The sequence below is a fragment of the Sciurus vulgaris genome, assembly GCF_902686455.1.
Source record: "Sciurus vulgaris genome assembly, chromosome: 1".
NCBI classification, from domain to species: Eukaryota; Metazoa; Chordata; class Mammalia; order Rodentia; family Sciuridae; genus Sciurus; species Sciurus vulgaris.
This window is the reverse complement of record NC_136461.1, coordinates 51,997,958-52,021,732: the sequence shown is the minus strand read 5'-3', so window position 1 is coordinate 52,021,732 and position 23,775 is coordinate 51,997,958. Positions and strand designations below refer to the sequence as shown.

Sequence of the window (23,775 nt, the reverse complement as noted above, 5' to 3'; positions counted from 1 at the left end):
CCTGAACAAATTCCTTGGAGATAATGTTTTAAAATTTTAATATAGAACAAATGTCACTGTCTAGCAATTTAAAGATATAAGGGACTTCAGAGTTCAATAACAAATACAGAGTTGTTATTTGAAACAAAAATGTAGCTCTTGAGAACAATCAGTTCAGTTTTTGAACAGCAGTTATAGTATGTGGTCATAACCATTTTTCCCCCTTTTACAGAGGTCTCTAGGTGCACATTTTTAATGTATCCTAGCAGTTTCCAGTTAATGTTTTATATTTCTGTAGCTATTATTTTCTGTTGAAAGAAAACTAGTAAAGGTTGAGTCTAAAAAGTAAAAACAAAGGAAGAAGATCAATATTAACACTCAACAAATATTGACTTAACAAAGTGACTTTCTTGTCTTTCTCTCATAGGAATTGATATTGAATGAATGATTTATTTATAAGAAACACTATGGACAGTTATTTGTTAAACCACAACAAAAAATTTGCTTGCTAAAGTATATAATTACATAATCTACTCATCAAAGTTAAAAAATTTAAGAGTCATCGTTTTCAAACTAAAACCCTTTAAGTAATGTTCTTATTCATTATTTTTACTTTAAAGACATTTTAAGTGGTTTACAGGTAGAAATGCTGCATTCTACAGGAAAAACTTCAAAGAATTATTTCAAACTACTGGGTCTCTATACATACTGAATAGTTACTAATATATTTAATGTCAAGTGTTTTCAGAAAAAGTTTATATGTTAATTTCAAATACTATACCTTTAAATTTGGCTCTGTTAACTTTGAGTTTTGGTTACTATTAGCATCCATGGTAATTGTGAAGGAAACAGATGTTTTGAACTTTCTAGTTGTTGACAGTAAAGGACTCCTTGTGTCACCTGTAAAAAGTAACAGTTATTTGGTCTAACATTATGAAAAGTTGTAAATAGGAGTTTTCTAAACACAGTATAGTATAAAATGTCTATTGTATAATTTCGCTCTCTTTGTTCTTCCTATTGAAATAAAGTCAAAAGTTTTATATTTATCAGACTTTAATGGCCCCTAATTTATGGGCTACTAATAAGATTCCTCAATTCAATATGTCACCTTTGAGTCTGAAATTTTAGTTTTAATAAAATATAATGAGAATAGCGAAGTCAAGTTCCACAATAAAATTTTACTTCAATAGATTTTTACAGTCTAGAAATGGTAACTAACAAAAGTTGGATTCTCATTTGTTTTATCACTGATAAGCTGAGATGGAAGGAAATTTTTATTTGAATTATGACCCTTCATTGCTGATCAAGAAATCCTTTGTGTTGAAAGTACATACCTTTATTTGAGAATGTTTCCTGGTCATTTTTTCTTATAATTCTAGGTGACTGTTTTGGTACTGGTGATGGGTCCCTTTCAAAGGGCCCTTCAACATGGCTTCCAAACTGTTGACGCCTCAGTTTACTATCAACCTCCAGTTTTTCTAGTGTAGTCTTGAGACATTGCTCATTGGTTGTCATATATAATTTACAAAACTATAGGAAATAAAAAGTAGTCCAGTGGGTAAAAACATTCAATCATACATTTGGGAGGAGAAGAAGGCAAATGCACATTAGTAGGCAAGGAATAGACTGATAGATGGAATATATTTCTTATTGAACTTGGTAACTCATTTTATTTTCTTGAATCAGATTGACCAGCCTCAAGTGACCTAGTGAAATGCAGCCATGATTCAATGAGGAGGTCATACTCTGAGTGGAAATAAAATGTTACACAAGGAGAAATGATTTATTTTTTTACAAGACCTATAGACTGGCATTTGTTCTAAATAATTTTTATGATTCTTCATTCCAGAAAAGGTACATTTCTGAGGAGAATCTCTATGTTTGTTTATACGTCTCTGTGTACATACATATTTTAACTTGGTTATATAGGTTGAGAAGCCCTTATCTGAAATGTTGGAACCAAAAGTGTTTTGGATGCTTTCAGATTTCGGAGTATTTGCACATATATAATGAGAAATCTTGGAGATGAAACTCAAATCTTAATATGAAATTCACTTGTTTCATATACACCTTATACATACACCATGATAGTAATTATAAATGATATTTTTACTGTGCCTGAATTTTGACTGCTACCCTTCACATGAGGTCAAGTATGGAATTTTCTACTTGTGGCATCATTTTGACACTCAAAAAATGTTTCAAATTTTAGAGCATTTGGATTTTTGGATTAGGAATGCACAATCTATATTTTTAATGTAATCATATCACAACTGTAGAACTGAAGAAAATGACTTTCAAGTACAATGAACACAATATACAACTGAGTCATTGCCAATATTAAAAAGATGCATTCCTAATTCCAATTAAAATCCCAATGATGTACCTTGCAGAAATAGAGCAAGCAATTATGAAATTCATCTGGAAGAATAAGAAACCCAGAATAGCTAAAGCAATCCTCAGTAGAAAGAGCGAAGCAGGGGGTATCGCAATACCAGATCTTCAACTCTATTACAAAGCAATAGTAACAAAAACAGCATGGTATTGGTACCAAAATAGACAGGTAGATCAATGGTACAGAATAGAGGACACGGACACAAACCCAAATAAATACAATTTTCTCATACTAGACAAAGGGGCCAAAAATATGCAATGGAGAAAAGATAGACTCTTCAACAAATGGTGCTGGGAAAACTGGAAAACCATATGCAACAGAATGAAATTTAACCCCTATCTCTCACCCTGCACAAAACTCAACTCACAATGGATCAAGGACCTCGGAATCAGACCAGAGACCCTGCATCTTATAGAAGAAAAAGTAGGCCCAAACCTTCAACTTGTTGGTTTAGGAGCAGACTTCCTTAACAGGACTCCCATAGCACAAGAAATAAAAGCAAGAATCAACAACTGGGATAGATTCAAACTAAAAAGCTTTCTCTCAGCAAAGGAAACTATCAGTAATGTGAAGAGAGAGCCTACAGAGTGGGAGAATATCTTTGCCACTCATACTTCAGATAGAGCGCTAATATCCCGAATCTATAAAGAACTCAAAAAACTCTACACCAAGAATACAAATAATCCAATCAACAAATGGGCTAAGGAAATGAACAGACACTTCACAGAAGATGTACAAGCAATCAACAGATATATGAAAAAATGTTCAACATCTCTAGTAATAAGAGAAATGCAAATCAAAACTACCCTAAGATTTCATCTCACCCCAATTAGAATGGCGATTATCAAGAACATAAGCAACAATAGGTGTTGGCGAGGATGTGGGGGAAAAGGTACACTCATACATTGCTGGTGGGGTTGCAAACTAGTGCAGCCACTCTGGAAAGCAGTATGGAGATTCCTCAGAAAGCTTGGAATGGAACCACCATTTGACCCAGCTATCCCACTCCTTGACCTATACCCAAAGGACTTAAAATCAGCATACTACAGAGATACAGCCACATCAATGTTCATAGCTGCTCAATTCACTATAGCCAGATTGTGGAACCAACCCAGATGCCCTTCAGTTGATGAATGGATAAAGAAACTGTGGCATATATATACAATGGAATATTACTCCGCCATGAGGAATGACAAAATTATGGCATTCGCAGGCAAATGGATGAAATTGGAGGATATCATGCTAAGAGAGATAAGCCAATCTCAAAAAACTAAAGGACGAATGATCTCGCTGATAAGTGGATGAGGACATGGGGGGGGGGGTAGGAGGAGTTAGTGTTAGGGTTAGGGTTAGGGTTAGGGATAAGGAGGGTGGTAAGAATGAGGAAGAAAGGAATGTATAGAGGGAAAAGAGGGGTGGGAGGGGAGGGGGGAAGGGAAAAAAATAACAAAATGAAGCAAACAACATTGCCCTATGTAAATTTATGATTTTTAATTAAAATTTAAAAATAAATAAATAAATAAATAAAAGAAAAAAAAAGATGCATTCCTTTAAAAAATACTTTTGTAGGGGCTGAAGGTGGTCGCTTAGTGGTAGACCATTAAAAAAAATAAGAAAAACAAAAACAAAAAACTCTTGGCTGGTGTGGTGGCTTAATAATAGAGCGCTTGCCTAGCATGTGTGAAGCACTGGATTTGATTCTCAGCACCACATATAAATAAATGAGTAAAATAAAGGTCTATCAACATCTGAAAGAAAAATCTTTTGACGTTAATTACCTTAATTTAATCATTTCCCAATATATACATCAAATATACACATATCAAAACATTACATGTATTCTGTAAATATATATAATTTTGTCAACTATACCTTAATAAAGCCAGGTAAAAAATAAAATAATTTCCCTAAACAGATGCAAATTTACATCAATGAGTTTATATACCTTAATGTAGTCAAATTTTCCATCAGCATTTACATCAGCCAAATTTATTATGGCATTTACTTCCTCTCGAGTCATCTTCTCACCTCTCTGAAATAAGACAAGATTTATTTTAAAACATGGTTACCACTTTATTATTCATGGGGATTGTGGAAATATATTTTAATTTCTTCTATAAGTAAGTTTGAATATGCAGTTTCATTATAAATCAGAATAAATATTACGTCAAACAATGATGAGACTGTTACATGAAATAAAACTTCACAATTTTTTATTAAATTTTATGAAAATATGCTAAATTTTAGTTTAATAAATTTAAACTATTATATGTCATTATATCAGTCATAAATGCTATTAAATACAAAGAGATAGTATCTTCTGACAACGTACTGGAAAAAGAATGGATTTCTTATCCCATTTATACTTTGTTTTCCTTTTACTTATCCCACATGGACCTATCATTGATTTTTGAAGAATGCTGGGCAGGAGCACAAGGAGACTGCAATATAGGTTCAACTTTATACTTTGTTTACATTTATTTATTTATTTATATTTACTTATATAAATAACATGTGATTCATGTTACCTGACAATGAAATAATTATTTTTAATTGGAACTTTAATAGCCAAACCTAGATTCCAGTTGTTTTGCAAATATGAACATTACAAAAGTTTCACAGATCTTACCTTTGTTAGGAATTTATAAAGGTCAGTGTGTAAAATAGAGCCATTATCATTTATATCTAACTGCTTAAATGATTTAAGCAGTTCTGCTTTTGAAGTAGGTTTTTCCTTCTTTAAAATTATACAAAAATCATCAAAATTCAGTTTGGTAGTTTGAGGAGTCCAATACTTATTAATGGTCTTTTGGGATGGATTTCTTCCTGCATACTGAAGAGCTGTCCAATAAAACAAGTATTATTTGTTACTGTAACATTTGGAATTGGTATTTAAGTGTAATTTTTCTTCCAATCATTATATATTATATTAAACAAATCCCATATATACCAATACATTACTTTTAGTGTTGACAATCTAGTTGTTATTGTATGCCTGGATTCTGAAAACAAACATATATTCCACCAGCTAAAGATTCTTGATTTATTAATGTCAGATTTAATGAATTTTCCCTATTCTGACAATTGGTTCTCAACATATAAGTTTTAAATAACTGTTAACAAATGATTAACTTAAGAGCTCTTAGAGGGAAAAAATAACTAAAAACATCACCTACTTAATTATTTTGGTGACATAAAGATAATGATAAAAAGCATGTATTATTATTTTTTCTGCTTAAAAAATATTGTAATGAAGAAAAGCCATCATCATTTACATCTGCTTAAATAAATTTTGTAGTTGTTTTTGAAGTTTCTCCTTTAAAATTATACAATATAAAAATTCACTTTCAATCATTCATTTGAAAATAGTCATAGTCCTATAGTTATAATACTACTAAAAATCAAGAATGTCAACAACAGGTAAACTACATTTCATTTTTAATCATGTTTTTATGTCTGAAAGAAAATAATGTGGGAAAAGATGTGTTGTTTGCACATATCATATCACACTAAAATATAATGGTTTTAAATAATTATAGTTATCTCTTTACAGTTGGATAGAAGTAACTTGGTAATTTGTAAATAAACTTCTGCATATTAAGACATAACTGTCTAAAATGAATGAATGATGTTTCCTAAACACCACTAAGGAAATTAACAGAATTTTAAAAAGGTACAACTGTCCTGAATTGTACTACCAACTTCTATTATAAAACCTTATATTGGATATTTCCACCTATGGTGGGAATTCACAGATCTGTGCCAAATAAATCACTAAAAAAAGTATAATCCAAATATTATGCAACTTATAAGGGACTAGTAAATATGAAACAATTTAAAGAATATCCTTAAGTAAATAGAAATTAAATCAGGGTAATAAAATAAGACATTTGCGAGTTAGTTATACTGACTATTTATTATAGACAAGCATACAAAGAGTGATATTTTTTCAGATACAAACTTTGTAGCTCCATAGAAGTTCTATAATGTAAATCGAGGTCTACACAAAAAGTAAAAAATCATTATTTATAGTCATAACTTATGGTCAACACATTTTAGAAGAAAAAGAAATTTTTCCATTCTCCAGATTATTCCAGTTCATTGTACCTAAATAATTTAAATTTTGGTCAAAAAAAAAAAAAAAAAAAAGAAAGAAAGAAACAAGAATATAATCTAAAGGTGACCTTCAGAGCTAACAGAAGTTGTAGTGGTAATAACTGCCTTTCTCATTCACCTATAACACCTTTGTGGAATTTGTAGCATTGAAGACTTACATATTTTTATTTCCAGGGGTTTGTTTTGGATGTAGACAAAATCCCTGATTACCATGCTGCCCTAGAACCAAAAGTTAAATATTTTGCCTATTGCATAAACAGACAATTTCAAAACTCATCTACTAAAAGAATAGGAGAAAGGGCATATGTGTTTTAGAAATCCATTCCCAGCCACCTCCTACTCTTTAAAAGTTGGAAATATAAGTAGGATCTAAATGAAGTTGTGATTTACAGCTCAAAAATCAACATGATAAAAAAAATAATTTCTGTCCAGCTTTGGGAAAATTAGCATGTAACTCTTTCCCACAAGGGGCAACTCAGTACACCTGTTGCTATTTACAGTAGCAACACACACACACACACACACACACACACACACACACACACACACACATTGTTTTTAGAAAGGTGTAATTACAAAAGAACAATTTTCTCAAAATGATATTAATTATGCCAAAATATTAATTATGCCAAAATATGTACTAAGTAGACATCCCCACAATTTAAGAAACTGATACATTCTAATTGTTACTTACTTTAATCTCTTGGTTTAGGATTAGTTGGAATTAACTGTTAATTCTGATGACAGTGAAAACATTATGTAACCGTAGATGTTTCAAGGCTGACAAGATACTGATCTTTTGCCAGGGCTTAATAAGCTTTGGCATGAGTCTATAATACCTGTATTATTTATAAATTGACAAAAAGGTTTCTAAAGCTCTGGTAATGGTACTGCTCTGACTTTGAAATGGAAATGTCAGAGCACATATTATGTGGCAGAAGGATATAGCTAAAAGTAGTAAGAAAGAGACATCAGTGGTTCACATTACTCCTTTTTAATAACTAGGTTATCTGAAATCAATTATTACAATGTTACAAAGAATATTACACCATAAAACCAAAAGTGTATATAACGGAGACAAAAACTGCATTATCTTCCCACATAATTTCATAAGTCTGAAAGCACCTTAATATATAGTTATTACATAGAACTTAGCAGATTCATTATCTCAGCCTTTTTGAAAGAAGAAAAAAACTCAATTATTTAAGAAATAGTGGCATATTGGGCTTAAATTAATTGGATTTCTTCTTATAGCATTAACACATATTAGTTAAACACTAATATTTAAAATTCAAAATAAAAATTAAATAGAAAATTCAAAATGGAACATTTTTCTAATTTAAAAATTATGTAAATCAAAGTAAAATTAACTCACAACTTTAAAATTCATGTCAATCACGGGCATTTGCATTTAAACTATTTTACAAATAATGTTTTTGATTTAAACATCCAACAAATTTTAATCTCTTCAATTCCCATTTTCCCCAAAATGGATTTTCTTAAATAGAGATCTTACTGTATACAAACCCAAGAAATATGCAGAAACATGTCAGAATTCTGGCTCAAGGTAAATATTTCTAAAGATGCAAAAATTACTCAAGTTTCTCTACTCATAAAGTTATCAGTGCTGATGAAACTAACATGAGTAGTCAGTATTATCTAGTATTGTTTGCCACCCTGTTGAGACCAGGGACCTTCAAGTCATTTGACACCCTGGCCGGAACCAAATTTGGTAATTTGGGGGCTATCTGTAACCAAAGGAATTTTAAAATATAATAATGAGAAGCAATAAGAGACAAAAACAAAAAATAATAAACCCTGAATTATTATTCTCTTTTCAAATTTCTTTTCTCTCCCAACAGTTCTCTTTAAATGAGTTCTCTCACTTGGCCCCACTTTTATATATGCATTATATTTTTCTCAGTATAGGTCAAAATTTACACTAATGATTCAGAATCCAAAAGTGTTTTAATTGTACTATAAATTCTAAAAAGGAAAAATGAGAATAAAAAATATTTGAAAGCAAGTAGTAGTTGGTGGAAGCTTTCAAGATACCAATATAGGTTGCATAATTTTATTTTAAAGTTCTTAGTATATGTAACTTAAACAAAATGCCATAATAGCTTACTGTAGTTCCAAAGCTCAAGCTTCACTATGAAAGTGGTGTAAAGTAATGTAATTCTAATTTCAATCTTTCTGACCTATTAGCATTTAAAATAAGACAAAACATTTAAGTTAAAAAAATTTACCTAGGCAAAGTTGATCTTTAGAAATAATGTTGTCTAAGCTGCTTTTGAAGAGAGTTAAATAGGCAGCTCTACAATTCATATAAAATATCTCCTCTTCAGTTAGTGGAAATTTCTTTGTTCGAGGACTCTCTGAAAGTGTGGATTTCTGACTGGTAAAAGCCGCATCACTTCCTGGACTGATCGCCATTCTATTAGAAAATAATTTCAAAATTCGTTTTAGTCACCTAAAATGCAAATGCCTCTATGCCTTTCAAGTGTATGGGGATCACAATATTAAAGTTTTTATATGTAGAAGAAAAAGATGAATGTTAAAACATGAATATAGACTATCATGTTAATCTAAAACTCTTAGCAGTTGATTTCTAATTAAACACACAACCACACATAAACACACATCCACACAAACTGTTCCTCCAATATATAATAACAGCCCAAAGAGCAAATATATAAAATAAAAACAAAAGATGAATCAGGACAAAGTAAAAGCACACATCTATTCTCTCAAAATAATCAGTCAGATGAGATCTTTCAACAGCTTCATTGAGAGAATTAAATTACTTAATACACGTAAAGCATATAGAACACTATCTGATACTTAGTAAGTGCTAAATAAACTGTAGATAATGTGAAATTCCAGTCACGCATGATGATGCACACCTGTAATCCCAGGGACTGGAGAGGCTAAGGCAGGAGGATCACAAGTTCCAGGCCAGCCTCAGCAACTTAGCAAGGCCCTAAGCAATTTGGTGAGACCCTGTATCAAAATAAAAAATAAAAAAGGGCTGGGGCTGTAGCTCAGTGGTAAAGTTCTTCTGGGTTCAATCTCCAGTACCAAACAACAACAACAACAAAAATGTGAAACTCCATAATAATGAGATTTTTTTACAGAAAGCAGTTGGCACCCATTCTTCATAGCAGGATCAACCAAATCATTTAATTAACATCTCAATAATGCTGCGTCACATTTCAAATAACTGAAGTTTTTCTAAAAAACTGAATTTTTAAAGTCCCATTTACAGCATTACCACAGAGGTTTATTAAGTTCCTTTATTAATAATAATATTTTGGGTTTAGATAGCATCTCTGCTTATAAGGGCTTAATGAACTGTCATCCATGGTACTTTATTCCCTACTTTTGTCCATTTTACAGATGAAGAAATTGAGGGGCAGAGATGTCACCTCACCAGTAAGTGGTGAAAGGCAGTAAATTTCAAAACCAGTTTCTTCTTTGTTAATGTGAATGAAGTTTTATTGAACAATGGCTACTATGAGGTACTAAATTGTGCTGGTGGTCTAACAGCTTCCAACATTACTTTACCCAGCTTTGACTTCTAAAAATACATTTCAACCTAATAAATTGAAATTTCAAGTTCAACAATAAGATGACACAGGTAGGGTCCCCTTCAGGACTCATTGGATTCTTACTCAGGGGGCCTAAATCACTGGCACCTTCTTGAATTATATAGGTCTTTTACACTTGGGAAAGAAAGATAATAATCGCTTATCATGGATGAAGTACCCTATTTATAATACACAGACCGCCTGCCTGACACTTTCATATTACACCAGATTTAGAAGGACCCCATAGGGATGTGGCGTCACAGTCTGGTTACTGCAAATTGGTATCACTATAATTAAGCATCAGGAGTTTTAAACACATATGCGAGCACGCACCTTCTCACCAATGTAAAAGAAAACTGTTCCAACAAGGAAGAATGAATGCTCTCTCTGCAGCAAGCAATTTTTAAATGAAAAAAAAAAATGTTTTAGGATCTTCTTCAAATACTCTTTCCGAATCTGATGACTCTCTCACATGGAAATCCCACGGCGGAAATGTTCCAGAATTCTATTCTTCCCTTTTCTGTGAAAAGACTAAACGGAAGCTTAAATAAATATATAATTGCACCCCTCAGGCTTGGAAACCTCCTTTATTTAAAACTCCAGCCCGAGACCGAGGCAGGGGCCTGGAGAGAACACGGCAGCAAACGGCTCCATAAATAACCAGGCACACAATAGCAAGAAAAATAAACTGTTAACAAGCGCCTCGGGCTTCTCAAGGGCCAAGAGGAAACAGAGCCATGCAGCCACCGTCCCTCCGCAGTGAAACACGTCGTCGGCTAGTGTCTGGCAATCTTTCTCTATTTTCGTATTTCTCTGGGCATAAAACTGCATTTATATGTACATTTTAGGGACATGCGTAGACCAACTGCTAATAGGACAGAAAAGCACTAGAAGCGGGAGAAAAGAAAGCGGCACGGAGAGGGTCAGAAGAGCCCGAGACAGCGAGCTGTTTGCTACCTAATTCAGCTCACAAACGAGGAAGCGTAGCCAGTTCTCTCCAGCGATCCGCGATCCTCTCCGCTGTCCGACCTACATCGCCTTTCTCTAATTACCATGGCAACTGCGCCTCTCCGCCGCCGGAAATAAGACGCGGAGCACCTCCCAAAACGGTCCGGATATAAACCTAGGATGGATTGATCCAGAAAGAATAGCCATGTTCTATTGCTACTCTGTTCGGATGTTCCTTTGGTCAGAGTAGTGAGAGTGTTCCGTGTTGCACGCGGCGGGACTGGCTGTGGTTGTGGCCCTAGGCTCCCTACGCACCCCTTCCTTCGTACCCACTCGGTTTCTTCTACGCGCGAGGGTGTTTCCGGCGGGCCGCGTTAGGTGTGACACCAGCAGTGCCGGCTTGCCCGCGCTTTTCAGTCTGCGGCGTTTCCTTCTGCTGATTTGTCTATTCTCGGAAGAGGCTGCTTAGTTCATTTTGTCTAGTGGCGGTGGTGCCTCCCTGAGACTCGAAATGCCGTAAGTATCTCCTCCCCCCAGGTATTGCTGATTTGTTTTGTTTTGTTTTAGGTCCCTCTGTGGGGAAGAGGAGTAGATATTATGTGCCCAGTAGCCTTTTTTTATTTTATGACCGTAAACTCGTCTGTGTTGACAGTACCCTCAACCTACCTCTTCTCTTCCAGCAGTACTCATCCGATAGTCTTTGTTCACTTTAATTCTGTTTCTCCAAGCCTTTTGACGGATTGTATAGGTTGTGGACTGTATGTAGGTAATGCCTAACTTGAAATCATTTAAATAGGTTAACAGAGGATGGGACGGTGTAGGTTAAAACACGTCCGTTAAGCCTTGTGATGCCTAGATTGGGGTAGTGAATTAATATAAACTCTTGAAAGTTTTCATGAACTGGAGATTGGAACCTAGTTTCCTCTTAAGACTCTCATTGTTTCTCAAGTCACTTAACAGACTCACTTTTCTTACTTATAAAAATAAATTTGTACTGGGGGATCTCCAAATTCTCATTCAGCTCCAATAATCTGATTTTTGAGAACGACCATAGGCATTTTGCTAGATAATATTCATTTGTTTTTACTCTTCATACATCCTATATTAAGATGAATAAAACGCAGTTGGCTGCCCTGCAAAACTTTTTTTGTTTTTTTTTTTTTTTAATCACTAAGGAACTTTTTTTGGGAAAAGCAAAAACCAAACTTGGGGAGTGGGAGGAGTACATAACAGTGATGTTCTTCTCAGGGTGCTCCTGTTCCCAGGCTGACTTAGGTACCCCTGGAGTAGCATATTCCTTGATTATTTTCAGGTTTGAGTCAAATGCAAAGTAAGACAGCAGGGAAACTATTTCTGTCAAATAAGAATTGAGGGGAAGGTAAAAAGATATGAGAAATAACAATCTTTATTTATTGAATCTTTAATTATGATCTTGGTACTTTATTTAGTATTTTATTTACAGTTTCTCATTGAATCCCAAAAAGAACCTTAGGAGCTAGGGGCAGCTATTATCCTTACTCTATGGATAAGGAAACTCAGCATCTAATAGAATGTTCTACAGATATCAGTAAATGTGTTTTACTTATGCCTTTATAACTTTAAAGGTTATGGATCATGGAGTAGGTTTTTCATTCCCCCAAATTAACTAAAAAGACTTCTCTCCCTGTTGTAGCATTAGAAAGATCCCTCAGTTATCATATGTACAAAGCTACAAAGGTAATGTAACAAAAAATCCCTGAGTAGGAATACAATGAAAACAAACTGGTGATATTTCCTGAACTGTGTTCCTGTTCTGTTGTAGAAATGGAGAATCAAAAAACTATCAAAAGTTGAACTTTTGTGATAGCTTCTTAACACGGTACATGTTATTTTAGGAGAGTTTGAGAGTAACTGTATATGTGAGATGTCAGCTTCAAGGTTGTGTATTTAGTGGATCATGGAGTAAGTTTTTTCATTCCACAAAATTAATTAAAAAGGCTTTTCTCCCTGTTGTAGCATTAGAAAGATCAGTGTATCATATACAATTATGCATTTGTGACTATATACACAATCTTGAGGTTGACATCTTACATATATAGCAACTTTGTTGAGTTAATATGTTTTAGCAAAGTGATTTAAAGCCAAATTAACAATTTAATAATGCATGAAGCATAATGGCATTTTAGTAGGGGATCTCTATCATTGTTAGTAAACTTATTTTTAAATGCAGTCAATTCTGAGGTTTTACATGGGAGTGATACAAATAGTCATTTGGCAAGTTACATGTGAAGGTGGAATCATTTTTAAATGGTGTTGAGATGATGAGCTTTTGATAGGCACTTGCAAGACTAACTGCATAATGTAACATGGGAAGGTGTGATCCATATCCTTTCTAATTTTGTTGAAAATTGATAGGAAAAAACTAAGTGATGAGTATTTGTGAAAAATATCTATAGCCTAAATGAATCTAAAATAAATAGGAAGAGCAGATTTCCAATGACAATATAATGGATGGATAAATGTTAAAACATAATAAGTGAAAAAACCAATTGTGAGAGACTACATATTGTCTTCATAAAGCTTAAGGACAGGCTTTGGGGTTATATTTGTATGTAGTAAAAGATAATCATGGGAAAAATCAGCATATGACAAATACAAAATTGTTTAATGGTTACATTTTGGGGGAAACAGATGAGATAGAGAAGAGGCATGTGTGTGTCCCGAACCAAACTGGTAGTAGTGATCTAATTTTTAAATTATGTGGTGAGTTTGGGGCATTCATTTTCTTTTTTTTTTTTTTTTGGTACTGGGGATTTGAACCCAGGGCCTTGTGCTTGAGAGGCAAGCACTCAACCAACTGAGCTATAGCCCCAGCCCACATTTTCTTAATGTTTCATAATTTTCACATCTTACATTTATTATTTAGTATGTACCATATACTACTTAAAATGTTTTTTAAAGGATTTAGAGATTACCTCAGTTTTCAATGAGTATAGTTTTCTCTATCTTCCATTTGGTCCTGTGAATACTATCTGAGAAAAGAGGGAATAGATGAATAAATAATTGTTGCTTGTAATTTCTTTAGGCTAATCTTTCCTTCAAAATTTGCTCCTCTTTCTGTGTACATTGTAAAACTAGAGGCATCTCTATCTAGAGTGAAACCTTCACTTTTTTTTTTTTTAAGATTTGAAGTAGAAAATCATGGACTTCGGAGTAAGAAAAGCCAAAATTGGACTCTTGGTACTGTAATTAGCTGTGTGCTCCTTAGATTGTTACTAATGTCCTCATCAATAAAATAGTTGCTCAATACATAAGTATTAGTTGAATGATAAAGTTGCCATTTTGAAAAGATTTCATCCTGTATAGATGTAATTCATATCATGTTTATATTTGCATAATATTGAAGTCAAATGTAATGGCTTTTGGGATAACTATCCCTAGTGCTTTTCTTCTTCTTCATCTTTTCCTTTTTAAAGCTTCCTAATAGCATTTGCTAAGTCTTTCTAATTAGTGTACATCATCATGCTAATTCAGCCAAGGACATTTGATCAGTTTCTATGAGAGTTAACTTTATTCTGTTTCAATCTATGAAATAACATTAGTTTTAGAAAACTGTAACTTTCTCAGAGTGGGGTCCACTCTGCTGATATGTTTATACAAGTCTGAAATTTTTCCAAAATAACTTTAGAATGTACTATTTTTCCATGATAAAAGAAAATGAATATAGGCACATTCTGGACCTGCTGAACTTTTTTTATTGCACCTCTTTGGGTTTGTAGTCATGTTGGTGCTAATGCCAAGTCCAATTATTTTTATTTTGTGGGTTGATTATAAAAAAGAGATAAGTGAAATGATGTGCCAGGCCAAGTAAAAGTTAACTATTAAATAAACTTCTTTTGAATCATAGAGGATATTCAGAGTTATGTAATTTCTTTTACTTGAAAATATTCTGTTTTTTTTAAGAAGGTAGGTAAAATTGTTAGTACTTGCTAAAAGTGTTAAAACTATGAAATTTAGCAATAATTTTTCCTGCTTGTGAAAGGAAAGTATAATAGAAGAAAGTATAGCACAACTTTTTTGTAATGGTATTAGAAACTTCTCTAATATACAGACTAGAATTTTTTAAAGTGCTTGTTCCAAAACAACTAGATTCTGCACAAATTACATTTTTATTGCATTGGTGGACTTGTAAGGAATTAAATCCCAAGCAATAAACTAAAAATAGCTGAAACTAAACTCTAAGGAGTAAGTGTAGATGAAAGATGGAATTTTCCTAGGGGGAAAATATATATACTTGTGTGTGTGTGTATATACATGTATGTGCATATATGTGTATATATGTATTTTTTTCATGTTGCACTTGATACAGCTAGGTGCAAGGTAAGGAATGTGAACTTGAGATTTAGCAGTTAAGGTATAACAGAAAGTAAATGATACCTGGTTGGTATGGATCCTTTGGCTAGTGATGAAATCAAATATACATCTTTGGAGGACAGCATCCTCATTTTATGCCCCCAGTTTTTTCACAGGTTAAGATCAACCAAAAAATATCACAAAACCACAAATAATCAAACATAAAAGCTGACTACCATAAGTGAAAGTTAGAACACATAATAACCAACAGATTTAGATCCCAAGGACTTTACAAAATGAAATTATTACAGGTACAATATGAGATAATTATAATAATGTTTAAGGAAACCAAAAGTGGAATCACAAAAATTGTCAGTTAATAAGAGGATATGTGAGAAAAAAAGGTGGGTTTTAAACTGGGATGAGTAAGTAGTTTAAAAGGTACACACACACACACACACACAAATTGTTGAAATAAAAACTCAGTGCATAGAGTTCTATTGTCAGAGTAGTTTGTATTGAACTAAAACCTCCATAGATAACAAATATATATACATTTATATTTTTTTAAATTATAGATGGACACAGTACCTTTATTTTTATGTGGTGCTGAGGGTCAAACCTGGTGCCTCACACTTATTAGGCAAGTGCTCTACCATTGAGCCACAACCCCAGCCCCCATAGGTAACAATTTTAAACCCTGGACAAAATCTTAAAAATAAGCTGGACAAAATATTAAAAATAACTGACACACACCTGTAATCCCAGTTGCTCAGGAGGCTGAGGCAGGAGGATTGAGAAATCAAAGCTGGCCTCATCAAAAGGGAGCTGCTAAGCAACTCAGTGAGACTCTGTCTCTAAATAAATTACTAAATCAGGCTGGGGATGTGGCTCAGTGATTGAGTGCCCCTGAGTTTGATCCCCAGTACGACCCCCACCCAAAAAAACAAAAACAAAAACAAACCTGGAGCAGCCATCAACAGGGAGAAATTGGAGACAGGCTGACCTTCAAAAGAAGGAAACTACGGTGGACTGGGCTTGTGTTGATAATGGATAGTCTAAAGTCAGTTCACATCGTGGAATACAAGTAGAACTCAGCAGAAAGCTCTTATTTTTGGCTTGAAGAGTCAATCGGATAAGTTTGAGATTACTAGACTTGCCAGAAAATAAAGATAAAATCCTGTAAAGAGAATAGCTCCAAATGTGGGTATAAACTACCTAAATTCTAGGTGGATCTCTTAGCCATGAATGGATTAGGAAAGCTTCATGAGCCCTGGCAGGAAGCAACAGCTGGAATCCTGAAAGAACTGAGCAGAGATTTCAGCTGTTCCCCATTACAGGAAAAACAGAGTTTAGTGTTTGAATTTAGTCAAGTTAAATGCCCAAGCTCAGTAACAGAGTTGAGAGTTTCTGTGTCATAGCATCTACAGTATATTGCATACAGTAACATACTAACAGCCATGCAAACAACAACAGCCACTGTTGAGAGAAAAAATTTAAAAATTGACCCTAAGATGACACACAGATTTTAAAATTAGCAGATGAAGACTTTAAAAGGACTTAGTATAAATATATTCAAGGATTTAAAGAAAAACTGGTCACATGAAAGCACACCTGGGGAATCTCAAAGATAAATAGAAGCAAAATTTTTTTAAAAAGAAATTAAAAAGAAGCAAATGGAAATTTTACATCTGAGAAGTACAATGTATCTGGAATGAAAATATTCATTTTATGAACTTTTTAGTAGAAGAAAAGGTCAGTGAACTTGAAGCTAGAAGAAAAAGGAATAATCTAATTGAAGGAATGAAGGGGAAAAACAGATTCTGCATGATTTATGTGGTAATATCAAGTGATCTAAAATGTAATTAGAGTCCTAGGTCAGAAGAATGGGAATGGAGCATAAAAGACTCTTAAAAATCATAGATCCTGGACCTGGGGAGATAGCTCAGTTGGTAGAGTGCTTGCTTTGCCCTAATTTTCTCAGTTTTGCTGAAAACATAAAATTACAAGTCCAAAGAAGCTCAGTAAATTCTAATTAAGGTTCAAAGTAAGTGTGCATATACCTATATGTATGAGCATACACTTGATTTTTTTTACATCTGCATACAGGTACACCTACACATACTAGAATCAAACTGATAGAAATTAAAAATGAAGAGAAAATCCTGAAAGTGGCCGTAAGAAATTCATTCTTTACTATAAGGGAAACTATTCAAGTGAAAGCTAATTTCTCATCAAAAACAATTAAAGAAGGCAGTAGAATAAGATATTTATAGTATTGAAAGAAGAAATGAAGGAAAGAAGGAAGGGACTGTTAGCATAGAATTCTAAATATAGAGAACTGTTCTTCAAACATGGAGGTAAAATAAACTATGACAATAAGTTGAGAGAAAACAAAAATAATATGTCACAAGCAGACCTGCCAAGAAAAATTGCTAAACAAAGTTTTCTGGGCTAAAAATAACTGACGTAAATTAGTCTGTAAGAAAGAAATTGAGAGTGAAGTTAAATATAAGGGATTGCATTTTATTTTTATCTTCTCACTGTATATAAACTGTACATTAAAAAATACTAGCAAATATTGACATTTGTTTTCCATAGTAGTGTATCCTAATTTTCTGAAACTAGTTTCTTTATATTATAGACTTAAGCAAGTAAGTGTATTGTAGATGATGGGAGCCAGGTGTCTCACTTCTGGATAGAAGAATTTCAAATACTATATGTTGACTTGGCATTGGAGGAGTCAACATGAAATGGATTTTTAAAATATACACTATTAGAGATAGAAATTTATGTATAAGTATCACATGTGTTCTAGGTTTCTGTCCACTGAAAGGCCTATCAGCAGTGACATGAGTAGCAGTTAGCACATTTAATGCCAGATTTTGACAATACCATTGTCCATTAAATAGAACCATGTTTCATTGGAGAAAGAGCTGATTCCAAGGCTGATTCCAAGAGAAGTTTTTTTATGTGTCCTAGAAAGTAAGAAGATTTTCAAGGAGATAAGGGTACATAAGGTAAACAGGAGTTACCATGAAGCACAGGTGATTCTCTTGCAAATGTGGGACAGTTAAACATAAAAATAAGTAATGATAGGAATGACTTAAAATCCCTTGGCAAAAATAAAAATACATGACACTATAAAGTGATATAAATGAATAAAGGGAGAAGACGAAGCTCTTCCTTGGAGTAGAATGTTAACTAATAAATAGAAAAGGAATGATAATCTCAAGTTATTACACTCAGAAGGATACAGAGTCACTTCCATAGCGTATTTATGCCAAGAAATGCATATTTTGATCATGGGGAAATATCACATAAACCCAAAATGAGAATACTATACTATAATTAAAATGATTTGTACTCTTTGAAAAAAAAATGTCAGGGTCAAGGAAACCTAAGAAAGTTTGAGGAATTGTCTTGAATTAATGGAGACTAAAGAGATGTGATAACTAAATATTGAATGATCCAGAATTGGATCTTAGACTTGAAGAGAAATTGATTATAAGGGATATTATTAGGACAAATGTTAAAATTTGAATATACTGTTGATAATAATGGTGTGATACATTTTTTAATTTTGTATTTATGTAAAAGAATGTTTTCATGTTTAGAAAAACACATGATTATGGGTAAGGGTGTATTATGTCTCTAACTTGTTCTGAATGATTCAGAAAACATTCTGCCCATATAACATGTATATATGTTGAATAATGTTAAATGGAACAAAATGTAAACAATAGTGAATCTGGATAAAGGATAAGAAGAATTCTTATTGCAACTCTTTGAAAGTATGTGATTATACAAAAATTAAAAATTTATCCAAAACTTGAAGTTTCAAAAAAATTAATGGATGAATTAAATAGTAGGTTAGACACAACCGAAGAAGGAATTACAGAACTGGAAGATAAATCTGAAGAAATTGCCCAGAATGCATAAAGAACAATAATATGAAAAAGGAGTTTAAAGATATGAAAGAGATAAAGTCTGAAAATAATTTTCTTTTCAGTAATTTTATACTTAGTAGAGTGGAAGAGGGGCAACATTTGAGGAAATTATGGATTTGATTTTTTTTTCCAGAACTGATAAGCTATACAGCAACAAAAGGAACTATCTTCGAGTTAAGTCTGTTAATGTGACATCCTTGGAGGACTTAAATATTTAAGCTACCTTAAATGTGGTTGATGGAAATACCCTTTTAAGAAAAACCAAGACTTAGCTAAGAATTTCAAACCAAAATTAATTGTGAAGCATATAAAAGTTGCAAGAGCTAAATATTTGTTTCTTTGAGACTGATTTTTTAGCTAAAATAAGTACAATTAATTAAATTATTAATTTGTATAATACTTTTGTACTGTTGAGCTTTGAGTTTCCAAATATAAACAAATACTGTACTATCTAGAGTTAATAGTGTTAATTTTAATGGAAGAGATAGTTTATTAAGCATTTTTAAATCTCATTACCCATCAGGTAACTGGCAGGGTGTTAATGATATAAATATCTTAAGTCTAGGGAGGGAAAACAGATCATTTTAGCATAGGTTTAATAAGAGGGTCATGTACAGCTGCTATTAACTAGAGTGGAAGGATTGGTAGTATAAACTAGACAGGGCCAGGTGAAACTTTTTAAGAGATAATTATATTGAAGTCTCAGAAGTAGAGTAGACATTAGCAGTAGTTTTTTTATGATTATTTTTATGTTGAGGAATAAAATTCATACAGAAAAGTACATAAAATATCACCCATCTACCATGTTTTATTTCTTTTAGACCTATTTGAGCCCTTTCAATGGATACTCTTTTAAAGGGCATATTTAAATCCTTCCTTCATGTGTAAGTATGTTTAATCGACATGCATAAATTATCTGTTATATATAAACTTCTGGCAGAAAGAATATTAATGAATATTTTATTGTATATTCAGGAGTACCCATTTAGGAGTGAAATGATCTTACTGTATTTCTCATTTTATTCAACCAAAAAAAAAATCTCATCTTTTATCCTCTGGTGTTGATATTTCCAAATATATCCACTTGACTTCTGTAAAAAATTCTTTGGCCAGTCATTAATCTTTTGACATCATAAACATATGTTGCCCAGTAATTGGTCAGTTTGGGGCCACTTTTGTCATGAAGAATAACAGGATTAATCATTTAATTAAATACTTTCACATGGGTGACCATACTTCTGCATGTAATATGCCATGGTAGAGATTTTTTGTGTGAGCATTAGAAATACTGAACACAAGAATAACTTGAATGAAACAGACAATACAGAAAGATTATAGAAGATTCTTCTCTATTCTTTGCCCATACTTGAAATGGAAAACAAATCATTTCATATATCTCAATTTACACTTAAGGAGTCACATGGGATGTGAATTTAGCCATTGCCTTTCATCAAAGGATTTCTAAGCATCTCATGAGCATACTCAATAATCCTCTAAACACTCTTGTGAAGTTAGTAGCTGGCAACATTATCATGTCTATTATAGTGAAGAGTAAATGGAAGCACTGAAATACTAAGTGATATTTTTATCTTCCACTCAGAAATTTCTTACTACTTTACAGGCCAGTATTATTATCAACTTTATGAAGCTTAGTGAGATTATGTGATTTGCCCAACCTTAGGGAAGAATTTGGCATAGCATCAAAGCTCCCTGAGTCTTATCTGCTTTACTAAGTTTATTCTTCACCCCCTACTCCGACCCTCAGCTCTGCCACTCAAAATCATGTTTAATCTAATGTTTTAAAACTCCTATAAAAAAAAGAACCTCAAATCATATAATTTTGTGAGCTTCTAAGGTGTCATTTCTGATTCTTGGTTAGGAATCAAATGATAGCTTTTTTTCCACTAGAATAATTTTTTAATATTGAAACTGGTGTTAGTAACATAAAACTTACCTGCTCGGTTTGTTCTGCTGAATCAGAGAATCTTATTCAGGGTACTACCCTGTAGTAAGCTAAATAAAAAGGGGGAGAATCTTCTTAGAAAATAATTTATGGTAGCTAATTCTACAAAGAGTTACTTTCTCTCCTGTCAATTTAAATTGCATATAATTTTTTTTTAATCTTTTTAGAATTCCAAAATTTGGGTGGGTTGGAGTGAAAACTTACCTACGGATGATGTAAGATTATCCCTAAGAGGGAGGCATAATCACTTTTGTGCAATTATCACCACCAGCTATCTCCAAAACTTTTTACATCATGCAAATTGAAACTGTACCCATTAACAGTAATTTCCCACTTCTCCTTCCCTTTGGCTTCTAGCAACCACTGTTCTGTTTTCTGGATCTATGAATTTGACTACTCTTATATGAATAAAATCATACAGTATGTCCTTTTATGACTGACTTATTTTACTTAGTGTTGTGTCTTCAAAGTTCATGTATGTTGTAGCATGTCCAAATTTCCTCTCTTTTTTAAGGCTTAATAATATTCTATTGTGTATATATGACACATTTTGTTTATTCATCTGTCACCGGACACTTGGATTGCTTCTGCCTTTTGGCTATTGTGAACAGTGCTTCTATGAATATTGTTATATGACTCTCTACTCATGTTTTGACTTTTAATTATTTTGAAATATGAAATTATTCATATGGTGATTCTAATTTTAATCGTTTGAGGAACTGCCATACTGTTTTCTATAGCTGCTGCACCATTTTACATTTCAGTCAGCAGTGCGCAAAGGTTCTGATTTCTCCACATTCTTACCAACTCTTGGTATTTTCTTTTTTTTTCTTTTTTATAGTAAGCATGTTAATAGATATGAAGTGGTATCTCATTGTGAACATGGGTTGTATTTCTCTAAGGATTAAGGATATTGAACATTTTTTTATGTTGATTTTTTGGCCACGTGTGTGTGTGTGAGTGTGCCGTGTGTCTTCTTTGGAGAAAGGTATGTTCACGTCCTATCCCCATTTTTTTGTGTGTGTCCATTTTTTAAAACCAAGAAAGCAGCCACAGGAACCAGATATAACTTTACAGAACTACCCAAAATATATCTCTTATAATTGTTAAGTAATAATGGTAGCAGAGAAATAAATATTTTAGAACAATATGTATCTTGTACTTAATAAATTTTTGCTTATTCTTCCATTATAGTTTTTCTGTCTCATGTATTTTTATTAACATTTTCCTAACCCATGTAGCATCATTCTCATTCTTGTATTACAATTGTTCATGGATAAAGGAGTGCCTTGTGTATTATAGGTGCTTAATTTAATGATTAATATCTCAGTAGGGTTCATTTCTAATAGAATGGTAAGAATAAGGCCCTAAATTCCTCTGGTAGATTTGTCCTTTACCTGTTTCCCCACAGGACTGAGATTGAGTTTCCCTCCCTCCAAATGTGTGACCATAGGCAAGTTTCACAAACTCTTCCCTATAGACAAACCAAGTAATTTCTTAAGTTTCTTCTAGTCATGTCTATTAAATCTTTTTAGGATAGTTATAAATATTACCAACTTTGTGTTATTAAATGCCAAAGTTATCTGAATTGTACATTACCCTCAGTGAATCATGTTTTTAGATTCTCACTAAACATAAAGGGGGAGATGACAGCCTGTTTTAACTCAGCTCACTTTCTTGTTTACTTTTATAAATTTCCATGGGCTTTCTAGATCCACTAAGACCTAATCTGGAAATCTTTTAAGTTGAAGCATAGTGTCACTTTCCCTAAAAATTAACCACTGATTGTAAAGCAGTAGTATTTTGGACAGTTAGTATCAGGGTGGGCTTTGTGGTCTTTTAAAAGAACTTCTTTTAGATGCTGCATCTTAGCATCATTTAAAAACAAAGAATAAGAAAATTCTGAGTTGTGTAACTTTAGTTTTTGATTTCTACTTTTGAAATGTTATGAAATCCGGAACACCTCATGTACTAAATAGGGCTATATATATTCCAAAGATAAATATAAATACTTTTAAAAATGATTTACCATTTTATTTGCTCATACCTCTGTTCTCACTTCATTGAGAATTCATGTTAAATTGATTTTTTTTTAATTCAGTGCTAAAAATTGAGCCTGGGGTCTTACACATCCTAGGCAAGTTTCTTACCACTGAACTGCATCCTCAACCCCTAAACCAAATTTAAATTGACTTCCAGAAAAATACAATTATTTAAACCAGTTTAATCAAGAAATAATGTTGTGATTGGATAATGTAGATAAATAACAAAATTAAGTAAACCCTCTTTAGATACTAATTTTCATAGATTGACCTATCTCTTTCATTTTTTTCTTATTCCTATATGTTGTGTATGAGTCAGTAGTTATTTTTGAATAGTCTTCTATACAAATTTGGGGGAGTTCTGTAATGCAATCTTTATAATACAATCTTTGGCATAATATCCAAATCCTCTAATACTTCAAATAATTGAATTTCTGTTTCTCAGGGATCAAGAAAGTAC

At 32.9% G+C, this 23,775-nt stretch overlaps 2 protein-coding genes across 3 annotated transcripts in view; one reads left to right on the top strand and one right to left on the bottom strand.

Moving 5' to 3' along the window:
• Nucleotides 1-11,173, bottom strand: part of EFCAB7 (EF-hand calcium binding domain 7) — a 46,653-nt gene extending 35,480 nt beyond the window's left edge. The window contains exons 1-7 of the mRNA XM_079136669.1: nucleotides 11,038-11,173; nucleotides 10,414-10,611; nucleotides 8,740-8,927; nucleotides 5,004-5,215; nucleotides 4,320-4,406; nucleotides 1,314-1,509; nucleotides 761-879 (exon numbers count right to left, since the gene is read on the bottom strand). Of these exons, the coding sequence (XP_078992795.1) occupies nucleotides 761-879; nucleotides 1,314-1,509; nucleotides 4,320-4,406; nucleotides 5,004-5,215; nucleotides 8,740-8,926 (801 nt within the window). The 5' untranslated portion in view covers nucleotide 8,927; nucleotides 10,414-10,611; nucleotides 11,038-11,173. The remainder of the gene's footprint in view (nucleotides 1-760; nucleotides 880-1,313; nucleotides 1,510-4,319; nucleotides 4,407-5,003; nucleotides 5,216-8,739; nucleotides 8,928-10,413; nucleotides 10,612-11,037) is intronic.
• A 233-nt stretch (nucleotides 11,174-11,406) lies between these two features.
• ITGB3BP (integrin subunit beta 3 binding protein) overlaps nucleotides 11,407-23,775 on the top strand; it is a 53,780-nt gene continuing 41,411 nt past the window's right edge. Inside the window, exon 1 of one of the 2 annotated variants that reach the window (XM_079135940.1) lies at nucleotides 11,407-11,544. In XM_079135940.1, the coding sequence (XP_078992066.1) occupies nucleotides 11,540-11,544 (5 nt within the window). In that variant the 5' untranslated portion in view covers nucleotides 11,407-11,539. The remainder of the gene's footprint in view (nucleotides 11,545-23,775) is intronic. The other variant, XR_013763129.1, reaches the window with a different exon arrangement.